The 12,911-nt window shown below is 35.1% G+C and overlaps 1 protein-coding gene across 4 annotated transcripts; it reads right to left on the bottom strand.

Annotated features, from left to right (window-relative positions):
- Positions 1-232: 232 nt before the first annotated feature.
- Positions 233-10,732, bottom strand: LOC100256855 (COP9 signalosome complex subunit 2). 4 transcript variants are annotated; one of them, XM_002283774.5, is made up of 12 exons: positions 10,390-10,732; positions 9,233-9,325; positions 8,028-8,106; positions 7,404-7,644; positions 7,242-7,316; positions 6,991-7,125; positions 2,311-2,498; positions 2,108-2,176; positions 1,906-1,996; positions 1,655-1,789; positions 588-700; positions 233-504 (listed from the first exon to the last, which is right to left on the bottom strand). In XM_002283774.5, exons 1-12 carry the CDS (start codon positions 10,397-10,399, stop codon positions 414-416), a joined length of 1,320 nt encoding a protein of 439 aa, XP_002283810.1. In that variant the 5' UTR covers positions 10,400-10,732; the 3' UTR covers positions 233-413. The 4 variants fall into 4 exon arrangements, with proteins under 4 accessions (XP_002283810.1, XP_010653672.1, XP_059594976.1 ...); XM_010655370.3 differs by having other exon boundaries at positions 9,233-9,319; positions 10,390-10,643; XM_059738993.1 differs by lacking the exon at positions 10,390-10,732 and adding an exon at positions 9,597-9,690.
- Between the last annotated feature and the right edge of the window lie 2,179 nt (positions 10,733-12,911).

Below are 12,911 nucleotides of genomic sequence, written 5' to 3'. Positions count from 1 at the left end.
GGTATGATTAATTAGTAAATGACCTGCCTTCAAGCAGAAGCATTGACTTGTGCTAACTGCTATCTTGAAAAGAAGCTTAAGCATTTGTATCTATCAGTAACTGTCAGGCACAAGCTTAATCCCTCTACCAGGACACAGTACATGGTCAATAAAGGACTCTCTTGTGAATTGGGACTCTGACAAGTTAAAATGAAAATGATTTCAACAGGCTAAAACCTAAAAAGAAATGGAATGAGGATATAAAGTTCAAATGATATATTATTAAAAAGAAAGATGAATATATGAAAATACTGTCATCTGTGTGTAGTTTGGCCAACTTTTCCCCAATACAGCATGAAGTACTTCTCAACTTGACATCACAAAATCACCAAATATCGGGATGGGAACCACTGTACCTTTCTTTAATACAACTCTCAACCCACTCGATTGCTAATAGTTTGATAAAGGGATTTAAGCTGTGTGTTCCATTTCTCCACTGCTGCATACTTCTTCATTCCTTTCGATCTGGACAATAGATAAACCAAGGTAAATAATATTAACGATACAACAACAACAGATAATCAATAAAAAAAAAAATGAAACTCAACCTGTCACCACGCTCTAATAATCGGTTCACTTGATCAATATGCCCTTGAATTCGGTTATCCAAAATCAGCGACACCAACAGCTGCTCAACATCTTCCTCTGGCACATTCAGCTCCTGAATGGCAATGAATTGAGTAAATACAAAGACTTGGCAGGTTTTGGACACAAACTTAAAAAATTTAAAAATGAAAAAAAAAATAGTAAAAATAAGAATAGCAATTTCCTACTGAAGCAAATTAGAGGAATATTCCAAATAAGTATTATTAGGACAGAACTGAATCAGCCAATCGAAACAAGAAATGGGTGACCAAGCCATTTGTTTGGTTCAATTGTAGCACAGAACCATTTAAGATAAAAAGGAACTGTCCAAACCTGATAAAGACAGGAAGAATTGGGTTGGATCAGAGTGAATCAGATAGATGATCATACTAGTAGCCATACAGTTCTGTGTCAAGTTCTATGTACTTTAAATACTCAAGGTAATGACTAACAAGATCAAACCTAAATGTTTCATAGTTGAGAGGTAGCCTGTAACCACATAATTATCATTTTTTCTTGCCACTAATTTAGCACATCCACTTAATAGCATTAATCCATATATATATATATATATATATATGCATATCCCCAAACAATGTAAAATAAATTTATATTTATCCATAATTAACAAGTCCCACCAATTTCTGCAATTAAACAAGTGATCAGTGAGCCACCTTTTGACCACTTTCATGTCAAGCTAAATATGATAGCAATTTCCAAAGGTTTTCCTAGGATTCTTCACATTATTCTAAAATCCTTAATTGCAATTTTAACAAAAGAAAAGAAAGAAAGAAAAAGAACAACGCACAGTAAAATCCGAACATTCAGTCATAAACTTTAATATTTTCTCAAAATTATATTTTCTATCCAGTAAGTAGTAGAAATACAGGATCTGAGAACATGACAGCTAGACTTGCTTTAAGACTAGTTCTAAACTAACATAAGGAAAAACTCTAGCCCAAAATAAAAGAACAAAAACAAGTAGCATGAAGTAAAGAGCAACTACAAGCAGCATGAAGTAAATTGCTACCTTTGATATGAAAGGGATACGGATTCTCGTGTATGGTTTGATGAGCTTGAGCAACACTTGTGTTCTAATATTTTTTAACAGATCCTCGATGTAATTTCTGATGAAGAGATCATCCATAATTGTTCTTCTATTACTCTGGGGAACACCATTTTTCCAACATATACTTCCATGAGAAAAGCTAGTGATGATGGAAGAAGAGGACAATATAAAATTAATCATTACATAAAATCATGGTGCACACAATCGCTTACCTTCAGAATTTTTTCAAACTCCAATATCTCATTGCGTTGATATGCTGCTATCAGATTTGTCATGGCCAAAATTTCAGGATCATTTTTATATCTGGAAAAGAGCAATTGTAAGTGGCCACAAGGAATAACAAAGAACATTGCCACCAACAGACCAATAACAAAAACACACAGATCAAATATACAAATCATAAGAGCAACTTACGGCTTTGCCTCCTGTCCATCAAAAGGATTAACTTCTGACTCCATGAGCATGTTAGCCAGAACCAAGTATCTATCAGGTGGTGCAGAAATAGATCCAGTGTCAAACAATAGTACCAAAATGATTATAAAAATATGCTTATGAATCTTTCAAAATAGACATATAAAAGACGAGTAAATAATTCAACTTCCCAAGCCATAGCATACTTTAAGCATTGGATACGTCGCTGATTCCCAGCTTCATCATAATTCTTAAAAGCTTCAAAAAAGTCAGTTGCTGCATCTGCCCATTGGCGCTCTGCCATATGCATTTTCCCACCACATTCATGAATTATCCCCATTATTCTTGGATGGGGTATGGCTGATTTGATTGTAAGTGCTTTCTGGTATAGTTGCTGCAGTTAATCCATGTAGTTGGATAAAACTCAGTCAATACAATTGATACAGCATACAAAATAGCAGGCAAATGTATGGAAGTTATGACTCCAGAAAAATTTTGCCAGTCAGGAGTTCATTTTTTATTTTTTTTTTGATAGGCAAATAAGATTATATATATACATATATATGTATGTATAAGTATGTATGTTTGTATGAAAAGCGCCATTCAAAAGTGGGGAATACAGTATACTGGAAGTATAAATGTGAGAATGCAAAAGATGCAAACTACAATGGCCACAACCCCACTCCAGAACTTAGAGCATAACCCACTCTAACAAGGATAATGAACCCATTTGACGATCAACTAAATATACCCACAAGACCACATGTATAGATTAGAAGTGAGGGAGTCCTTAAGAGACTGGATAGTGCATTGCACCTCTTCAAAGGTTCTTTGGGTTTTTTTCTTCCAAATTGTCCAAAAAAGGCAAAGAAGAGTTGTTCTGCAAGCCTTTCTTCTCTTCTTGTCCACAAAGTTCCCATTGCAACCATTGACAAACCCTTTAGAGAAAAGGGCAAGACCCACAAAATGCCCAGAAAAAGAGAATTTTTGCTTTTTGATAGGTAAAATAAGAGTATATAAAAAAGGAGGCGTGAAATGAGTGTCCCAAAGCATACAAGAAGTATAAATTGATTGCCAAAAGAGAGAACCAAAAGAAAAAAGGGGTTAAAGAAAATAACATTTACCCTCACTGAGAAACCAACCAATCAATAAAGTTGATTAAAAGCTTCAATTCTATGCAATAAGATAAAAGACCATCATCTATAAACACTTTAGTCCATGACCACAAATTATAAACAAAAGAGTTTTTTAGTCTTTGGTTTGAAAGCTCCTCATTTTCAAAAGCAATTATGTTCCTTTCCTTCCAAATTGTCCAAAAGATGCATAAGCGGGTTGTCTTCCAAGCCTTTTTGTGCTTTTTGCCCATGAAAGAACCATACCAACTAAGAAGGGTCTCTCTATTCATAGAGGAAAGAACCCAAGATAGGCCAAAGAGGGCAAAAAGTAATTGCCATAGAACCCTTGTCTTTACACAATGAAAAAGGATGTGATAAATGGATTCTTCTTTGTTATGGCCAAGGAAACATCTATTTGCTAAAGACCACCCCCTCCCCTGAACCTAATCCAAAGTTAAGGCCTTTCCCCACATCGCCTCCCATGCAAAGAAGCCCACCTTAGGCAGCATGCAAGAGCTCCAAATGATGCTCATTGGAAAGGAGACTGAACCTCCCAACTCTAGAGCAGAATAGAGGGTTTCCAAAAAAAGATAATAGAAAGTGCCATAACTCTTAAGCTTTCATAGAGTGGATGAGGAGATGGTCTAATTCTTTTTCCTTTTTGCATGTACAATAATAATCCACCAAAATCCATCTCCTTTGAAGTTGATTCATGGCTAGAATCCTTCCTCAAACCACTTCCCATGCAAAAAACCTCAATTTGGTATGAGTCCATAGTTTTAAAAGATGCACTTAAAGCACGCCTAGGCTCAAGGTGCAACCACTCCCTAGCTATGGCGCCTTGCTTGCTAAGATATGCGTCTTGCTGAAAAGGCGTGCTTTGTCTAATTTAATTTTTATTTTTAAACACTTTTATTCTTGAAATTTCTAATTGTATATTGAAATTTATATAATTTCATTACTTCTTTTGTTGAATGCTACTTTGAAATGTTTGATATCTTAAATTTTTTATTGACTAGATTGAATTTTGGATCATATTTTATAAAATTGATATGCATACTAAGCCAAGTTTCACTTCACTCAAGCACGCGCCTTGTGTTGTACCTTGCACCTAAGCTATAGGTTACTTTTGCGCCTTGTGTCTTTTAAAACTCTATATGAGTCCAAGAGCTCTACACTATTTTTGAGGGGAAAGGCACGTCACCCTCCACTTCCAATGTAGAGTAGAAAGACTTCACTAAGAATTCCCACTTTTGCTAGCCTTCCATACCATTTTATCCTCCTCTCCTCTATTTCTTCCAAACACACAAAGAATCCTTCAAGGGCATATCATTGCACCACACATCATGCCAAAATTTTATCCTTCTCTCATGGCCCACCTCAAATTTTGTTTTGGATTTAAAAATTCCTCACCCTTTTTTGATCGACTTTCACAAGCCAACACCATAACCTTCTCTCCCCAACTTGAGAACGCCATCCTCTTAGCTCTTCTCCAAACTTTCCTTCTATAAGCTTTCTCTAAAGCATATCCCCTTCCAAAGTGAATCTCCAACACCATTTACTCAGAAGTGCGTTATTGAGAATGGACAAATCCTTGATGTCAAGACCCCCCTTCTTTTTATCTTTACAGATCGTTAACCAACTCACTAGATGTGGTTTTTTCTCAAGAGCCCCTCCTTATAAGAAATCCCTTTGAATTTTCTCAAGTCTCTTATCACCAACTTAGGAATAAAAAAAAGGGACATAAAGTAAATTGGTAAGCTATACAAAGTACTCTTTAGCAAAGTGATTTTCCCTCTTTTTGAGAGGTATTGCCTTTTCCATATGGCTAATCTTTGACAAACCTCTCCTCTACTACTTCTTAAGTAGCTTTAGCCCTAAAGGGAGCACCCCAAGCTAGTGGCAGGAAGTTTTCCTACTCCACAACTCAACATTGATGCTAACTCCTCCACATCAAGGACCTACCCTATTGGAATTAGTTCACTCTCATTCAAGCTATTTTTTAGCCCTAAGGAAGCCTCAAACCAAACCAATACCCAAATCATGTAAGTTTTTTTTTTTTTTTTTTTGATAAATAAGCAAGGAATATATTAACAAGAGTCAAACAGTCACAAAGCATACAGGGGGTATACAAGGTAGCTCAAACCTCACAAACAAAAGCGAAAAAGCCAAAACACCTCACCAACCCTTAAGTGGATGCTAACCACTCCAAAAAGCCTATAAGGGAAAGCGACTCCTCACCAATATACAATATAGCCCAGCTCCATAAATTACATACAAAAGAATTTTTTAGTTTCTAAATTGCTAAAGAACCCCCCCTAAAGGCTATAGTCTATTCCTCTTCTTCCAAACCGTCCAAAATATGTACAACGGGATGGATTTCCAAATCTTTTTCCTTTTTTTCCCCACAAAAGGAAAAAAAAATATCGTCAGCAAACAAGAGGTGAGAAATCTCCACTTCTTCTCTAACCCCCCTTCCTAATTGAAGCCTAAAATAGAGCCATCCTCCCTTGCCTTTCTCAAGAGAAAGCTGAGAGCCTCCATTACCAACACAAATAGAAAAGGGGATTAGGGGTCTCCTTATCTCAAACCCCTTGTACTCTGAAGAAAAAAAAAAAAAAAACCCAAGGGACACCATTTATCAAAACTGAAAATCTTGCTCTTGAAATGCAAACATGGATTCACTCAATCTATTTATGCTCAAAGCCCATTTTATGCATCACCTCCAAGAGGAAACTCCAATTTACATGATCATAGGCTTTCTCAATGTCTAATTTAAACACAACTACCCCTCTAAGATTCCTCAATCTTGAATCTAAAGCTTCATTAGGAATAAGAACCACATCTAAAATTTGTGCCCCTTCCACAAATGCATTCTGAGACTTTGACACCACTTTCCCAATCAATTTTTTTCAATCAATTAGACAGAACTCTAGCAAAAATTTTGTATAGACTACCACCTACGAGGCTAAGAGGTCTAAACTCCTTTAAATCTTTACTCCACTTTTTACTACAAAGGCAGAATTTAAACTTTACTCAAAGGTGCCCCTTTCAAAAATATCTCTGAATATTTGACATCCTCATTGGGGCTCCATCATTGCTAATAGAAAGTTTACTTGTCTTGAGCTCCATCATTCAATTCATACAACATATTAAAACCACTAAATATGAACTTTCTAATATAGTTGACACCCTCATTGAGGTAACTTAATCATATAATAAAATAACTTTAACAAATTATATCACATGTCAAGAGTAGGAACATCACCACAAATGTTCATCATTTTTATTTTTGGATCCCATGTGCTATGATTCAGATTAAAACTCATTCCAAAGGGAAAAGAAAGTTTTTCTTAATCGAAGCTAAAATTTTAGTAAAAACCCCACTACGATGAACCATTTTTATGTAACACTGAATAAATCAGATCCAGATTTTGAAATGAGTAATGTCCTCATAAGTTGTTCCTAGAACTACAAAGGTAGGCGCTACAAAAACTGCTGTCTTTAAATGCTCCAAGATAGTGGGTTGAGGATAGTTAATCTTTCACCTCATTCCTTCAAGCTACTTGCTAAGAATCACACCAGCAAATAATCCAGATTCAAACTCAAAATGGAAGGATGCCAATATGTTAACATGAAATGATGTTTATAATATACAATTAATTGTTAAAATTTTAACTCATGGAACTTAAATACTATAGAAATATACAAAATTACTGAAAAAAATGATTTACAAATCAATATGGAAACAAACATTCAAGAAACCCTGACCTTGAGTTTTTTGTTATTCTTGGTCTCAGTATACATTTGAATCTCAATTGCATATACTTCCAAAAGTTGGGTTCCTTTCTTTTGATCATCTGTACCATCTTCTCTTCGACAAGATTTGTGAAGTTCTTTCAAAATCTGTTCAGTGTCCAAAAATCCTTAGATTACCATAATAAAATGTTTTACATATATATAAGGGCACATGAGAACAGAGCAGGAATGCGTCATCTGACCAAACAGGGCTAAAAAAATACCTTACTCATTCGCCCATATTCACCCATGTCGAACCAAATCTTGCAAAGCTTAAGATTTGTCTTAAACCACAATCTCTGCCCATCAAGAGAGTAATATATTTTAAAACTAACATCCTCAACAAGTGAAGAGCAATAAAGTTTAAGACAAAAAAAACCCGTAACCTCATTTTTTGCCTCTTCAAGGGCCTTCAGAGTGGTCTGGTAAAACTCTTGCAGAAGCCCAAAATTCTGGCTAGCTGATCCAGAAACAAAATCCATGATGTTGTTGATGCATTTTTCACTGTAGTTTCGTGTCACTGCAGATTTAATATAGGTCAACATCACCCTATAGGCTTCCATCATCTCTTTATACTTCCCTAACCGATAATAAAGCTTGACTGTTTGTTTTAGAGCTTTAAATCCCCTGATAAAATGTAAATAATAAATAAATAAATAAAGGAATAATACATTAATATGGAATAATCTCTAAACCCATGCATTGTAATTCTCCATCAAAACTAATTAAGTTGCAAGACAAAAAAGAAGAGATACAAGATGCACAAATACAGAAAACCAACTTTTCAAGTAGAATAAAGAAACAAAAACTGTATGCTGCAACCATGATAAACCAATTCCACCATGCACTATAAGCATTTTCTGGTAGACTTTTCTTCTGCTTAAGTAAGAAAACTTAGGCATCAAGAGGGAGGATGTCCCAATTATACAAGAAACAGAACTGAAAGGGCAAAAAATTGGAAATAATTCAAAATAAAATATTTTTTCTGAATTTAAACATCATCTGCTCACCACTCTGCCTTCTCTGGTTCCATGCGAACTACTTCAGCAAAGCCAGCAAGTGCACCTTCTGGATCAGTCTCAACCAAACCTGTGACAAAGGAAATGAGCTCCAGAGGAAAACCATTCATTTGAAATTTGCAAAACAAAAATCCATAAGTCCACAAGGCAATAACTGGAATTTACAAATTGAAAATCCCATCCCAAAAAGGAAAATGTCTTTAACATAGTAACCACAAGTATTTTTCTAACATAGTTCAGTTAAAAGGAAAAGAAGAAATCAATAGAAATAATGAGAAAGGTAAATAAATAAAACTACACTTTGCAATGCAAGTCAACTTTAAGAACCATTACTTTATGTCCTAGTATCTGTTGTAGGAAATTGCCTCATTGAAAAGTTTTGTTTTAAACTTATTTTTCAAGAACTAAAAGATGCCCTAAATCTAGAGTTTCCAAACCCGTTCTTCCTTCCTGGATCTTGATTCATGTATTTGTAAGGGAACTCTAGATTTTGGTTTTTCAACCCATCCAAAATTACTCCCACATTACAACAGTATGCAACCTTTCAGACTTACATGCACATAAGTAGGATCCCAGAAAAGCCATTCTGAGTGTAGTTTAAAGTGTTTGAGCTCAGTTCAGTAAACTTAAGGCTATGTGTAGCTTAAGCTTGAAAAGTCCAAATCAAGCTCACAATTAAGTAACCAAACTGATAAAATTGGCTCGGTTCTGTTTTCACTCTCCCGATCATGACAATGAAAGTGGTCTGAGAAAGGAAGCAAAGGTTGTCTATGGAAACTTGTATCATCTTTATTGGCTAAGGAATACCACTTCAGTAAAGGAATGACTATTTGTTTCTCTCTCTCTCTCTCTCTCTCTATATATATATATATAGATTATTTTTCAAATAAGAAATCAAAGAAGGAACCATATTTGGCATAAGAACCGAAACTGTAATACCTCAAGGTCTATAGTTCTTAATTTTTTTAATAAGCAATCATAGAAGGAACCATATTTGGCATAAAAACTGAAAACTGCAATAGCTCAAACTCTAAAGTTCTTAACCTTGATAACAAACAACAGGAATACCCTCCTTTTAGCACAATTGATCTTTCTAAAATTCCGAAAAAAAATTTTGAAGCATTCAGAAAACTTCTCTAATATAGATAAGACTTCTAAGGAATTTTCAAACAAGAAGTTATAGGCCACAGAAGTACCTTTAGAATTGTAATATTGATTCTCAATATCAACATCCTGCTCCTCAGGCTCCTCTTCTGAGTACTCAAATCCATAATCCTCCATGTCTGCATCTACAGAATGCCAAAGAATTCCAAATCATTTTATTAACAAACCATTACAGAATAAATTAAGCATCTGTATGAGAGAAAGAATTTGCACTTTCAAGGATACAAACTAGAAATGTGAAAATACATTTATCAATTATCAGTATTCCAGAAAGGACCAGAAAGGAGGGTACCTTTTACCCCTTTGTTATGAGAGGAAAATAATTTAACACGTTAGGCATATCTAGGAAAATTCTCTCATTAACAGCATTAGAGGTTCCACCTCAATTAAACCCACCCCTCAAAGGCATGACATAAATCCACTATTAAGGAGAACTTTCATCTAGTTCCACTGCCATTCCCACCATCGGTTAGTCGAGCCAAGACAACCAAAATGCCTGGGCAAATCATTAGTTACTAAAAAACATCTAACATATAAATGCAGCGAAAAAAAATGGATATCAATAAATCTAACATAAATGGAAAAGATAAAAACATTAATAGATTATTTACTGAGGATCCCGGGACAAGGAAAAAAAAATTTACAAAGCCACTCAACCAGTGATTTGATTCCAAGTTCTCATTTCTATTTTCTTCAATCAAATCAAACAATAACACTGTTCTTTTTCATCTTAAACAACCGTGGGTCAAGTCACAGAAGGTTTCCAAATCATAGCTTCAACTACCCGCAATTTGTTAGAAACTAGCAAATCGCACGTATAGTACATTGATAGCGAATAGGAGACAAAAATAAAATAAAATAAAATAAACATAAAGACTTCCAAAAAGTCTGTTCTGATCAATCAAAATTCTCAATCGAACATCCACCCTGAAACCCCAGAGTTCACTGTGGCCCGTTTGGTTGCTGAGAAAATTGTTGCCAAAGAAATAAAAAATAAAAATTTCAAATCCAGATTTTAAACATAACAATTTCGACTTATTAATTCAGAATTCGATAATCGTTCCCCTTCCGCAGTTTTCTCGACAACCAAACAGACCATTCAAGAGAAAATCCTGAAACTAGGGTTTTATCAATGGAAAACAAAATATTAAAAAAAAAAAATATATATATATATATATATCATTCTCACCGGAACCCATGGCGATTGAGGATGAGAGACTCAAATCCTCAAATGACTACGGAGTTGGGGATTTTATCAGTGAAGCTTTGCGACTGTGGAAGGCAGAGCGCTCTCACCTACGCCTTTTTTTCTATTGTACGCAGCTTGCGTAGTTTCACACTTACGCATCAACGGAAGCGGCGATGTCGGTTCAGAATCGCACCCGTTTTGGAACCCGGGTACTGGGTTATAAGACACCTGGCTGAATCTTTTTTGTGCTGGCTCAATCTTTTTTTTTGCTGATTTGAAATTGGGTCCTGTAGATTACCTATTTCGAAATACCAAGGATTGTAGTGTTTGGAATGTATTCATGGTAATAATTTGCCTTCTTTTGTTCCTATTATTATATAGAGAATTATGAAAATTAAGGTATTGCATATAAATATTTATATACAAATATATTTAAGTGATATTATAATTCCAACCCTATCTCCTATCCCAATTCAAACTAGTAGTAAACTTCTACTCTAATTCAAACTTTATATTGTTCAAATTAATAATAAATAGATAAATCTTAATAGTTAAATTAAAAATAAATATTTAAATTATTTATTTTCTCTATTATGCAAAATAAAAAGAAGTATGAAGAGTCAATCATCGGCTTGAAGAGTGAGAAATTGTGTACATGAAAGAAAATTGTGCACGTGAAAAAAGTTTAACAATGTTTTTAGAACCGATCATTGAATCGAAAAAGTTATTGGTTTATGGTTCACTGGTCGAACCGGTGATGTCATAAATATATAATTTATATATTATTTAAAAATAAAAATTTTATTTGAAAATAAAAAAAACTAGTTTCAAATTAGAAATTTCAAAATTTATTTTTAAATAAACAGCTTAAAAAAAATAATAAATATAAAATAAAATAAATAATAATGAAGATGAACAAGAAGGTAAATAAAAATTCCAAAAAACCGGATCTTGGGGCAACGACGCAGTGAAGAAGGAGGATGGGGAAAGACTTTCAGTGTTCTGCATGGTGAAAAGGGGGCTCGTTGGTGGCAGGCGTGGGCGGTGCTCTACGTGTGGGGGTTGGTAGTGGAGTCGGGGGGAAGACTGTTGGTGTTTTGCTTGGGAGCGGGGGGGTAAACACATGTTCGTTGTAGGGGGACTCATCGTCAACAGGTATGGGTGGTGCTCTACATGGAAGAAAGACTGGTGCTTTGCGTGGTAGGGTGGGAGGGAGAGGCAAAGACTAGTTCATTGGAAGGGGGGGTCGTCGGCGCCAGCTGCTAGAGCTAGGGAAGTCGTGGGGAGAAAGAGGGGAGAGGTTAAGGGTGATCAAAACAGCGTCGTTTTGATGCTGTAATATATATATATTTGAATCGTTCAATTCACCGATCGGACGGCCGATTCACCGATCGGACGGCCGGTTCACCCGATTCGATTCTGGTTCAATCATCTTTCGGTCTAATTCATCGAACCGGACCAAAACTGTGACCGGTCGATAGTCGAACCAATTGGTCCGGTTCGGTTTTTAAAACTATGAGGTTTAGTGAGCATATTGAATAATTGATTTTCAAAGAAGACATGAGTCACATAAAGAGCACCACATGTTCACAAATGAAGTAATGATTCAATACAACATGTTTCATGTGAGAATGAAAAGACTGGATTGGAGTAGAAATGAGTAGCACCAACATTATCACAATAAATCATAGATATTTGTGGAACATAAACATTAAGTTCAATAAGATGTAAACATACTCAATGCAATTCAACAAGTGTACGAGCAACAAAATGATATTTCTCTTTGGTAGAAGAGCATGCAACAATTCTTTGCTTCTTGAACCTCCATAAGATAGGGTTAAGACCAAGATAGACAATGTAAGCACTTGTACAAGTTAAGTTATCTATTATTACTAACCTAATTTGCATTAAAAAAAAAAAAAAAAGAGGTAAAAGTTACAATAAATACTAGACCATGATCAAATGTGCCACAAAGATATCGAAGAAGGCACTTGACAATAGTCTAGTGATTACTAGTAGGGTGATGCATAAATTGTAAGAGTTTATTCATTATAAAAAACGATTTTCAGACTAAGAGAAAGATATCAGAGAATGTTATAATAATCTAATACTCTGTTAGATCGGAGAGGGCGATATAATGTGGAGTTCAAGAGTTGGAGACGAAGCAAGGGGTATGGTGACTGGTTTGGCATATGACATGCGAGTGTCAGCTAAAAGATCTTTAATTTATTGATGTTGAGAGAAAAAAAAAACTCATGACAATGTTTCAACTTTAAGAAAACAAAAGAGGGGCTCGAGATCCTTGAGAGAGAATCGTTGGGCAAAAGCTAGGGTGAACTTCTATGTGACACCATTATTATCACCTATAATGATAATGTCATAAACATAAATAAGGAGATAGACCATGATACTACTAGTGTTGAAGACAAATAGTAATGTGTCGGCATAAGAAGTGGTGAAGTTAGAGTTGATAAGAAACTGATAGAGTTCATGATACCAAGCACGTGGTACTTACTTGAGAC

Source organism: Vitis vinifera, chromosome 8 (genome assembly GCF_030704535.1).
Source record: "Vitis vinifera cultivar Pinot Noir 40024 chromosome 8, ASM3070453v1".
NCBI lineage: Eukaryota > Viridiplantae > Streptophyta > Magnoliopsida > Vitales > Vitaceae > Vitis > Vitis vinifera.
Note: the sequence above shows the minus strand (reverse complement) of the source record. Positions and strands in the feature narration are given on the sequence as shown.

Bases quoted from the DNA above. Each gene is read 5' to 3' on its own strand.
- LOC100256855 (XM_059738993.1), bottom strand. The intron at 7,126-7,241 runs GTATTTTTTTAG...GACACTGAACAG, and splicing joins AATATGGGCGAATGAGTAAG to ATTTTGAAAGAACTTCACAA. The intron at 1,790-1,905 runs GTAAGCGATTGT...GGTGTTCCCCAG, and splicing joins AGTTTGAAAAAATTCTGAAG to AGTAATAGAAGAACAATTAT.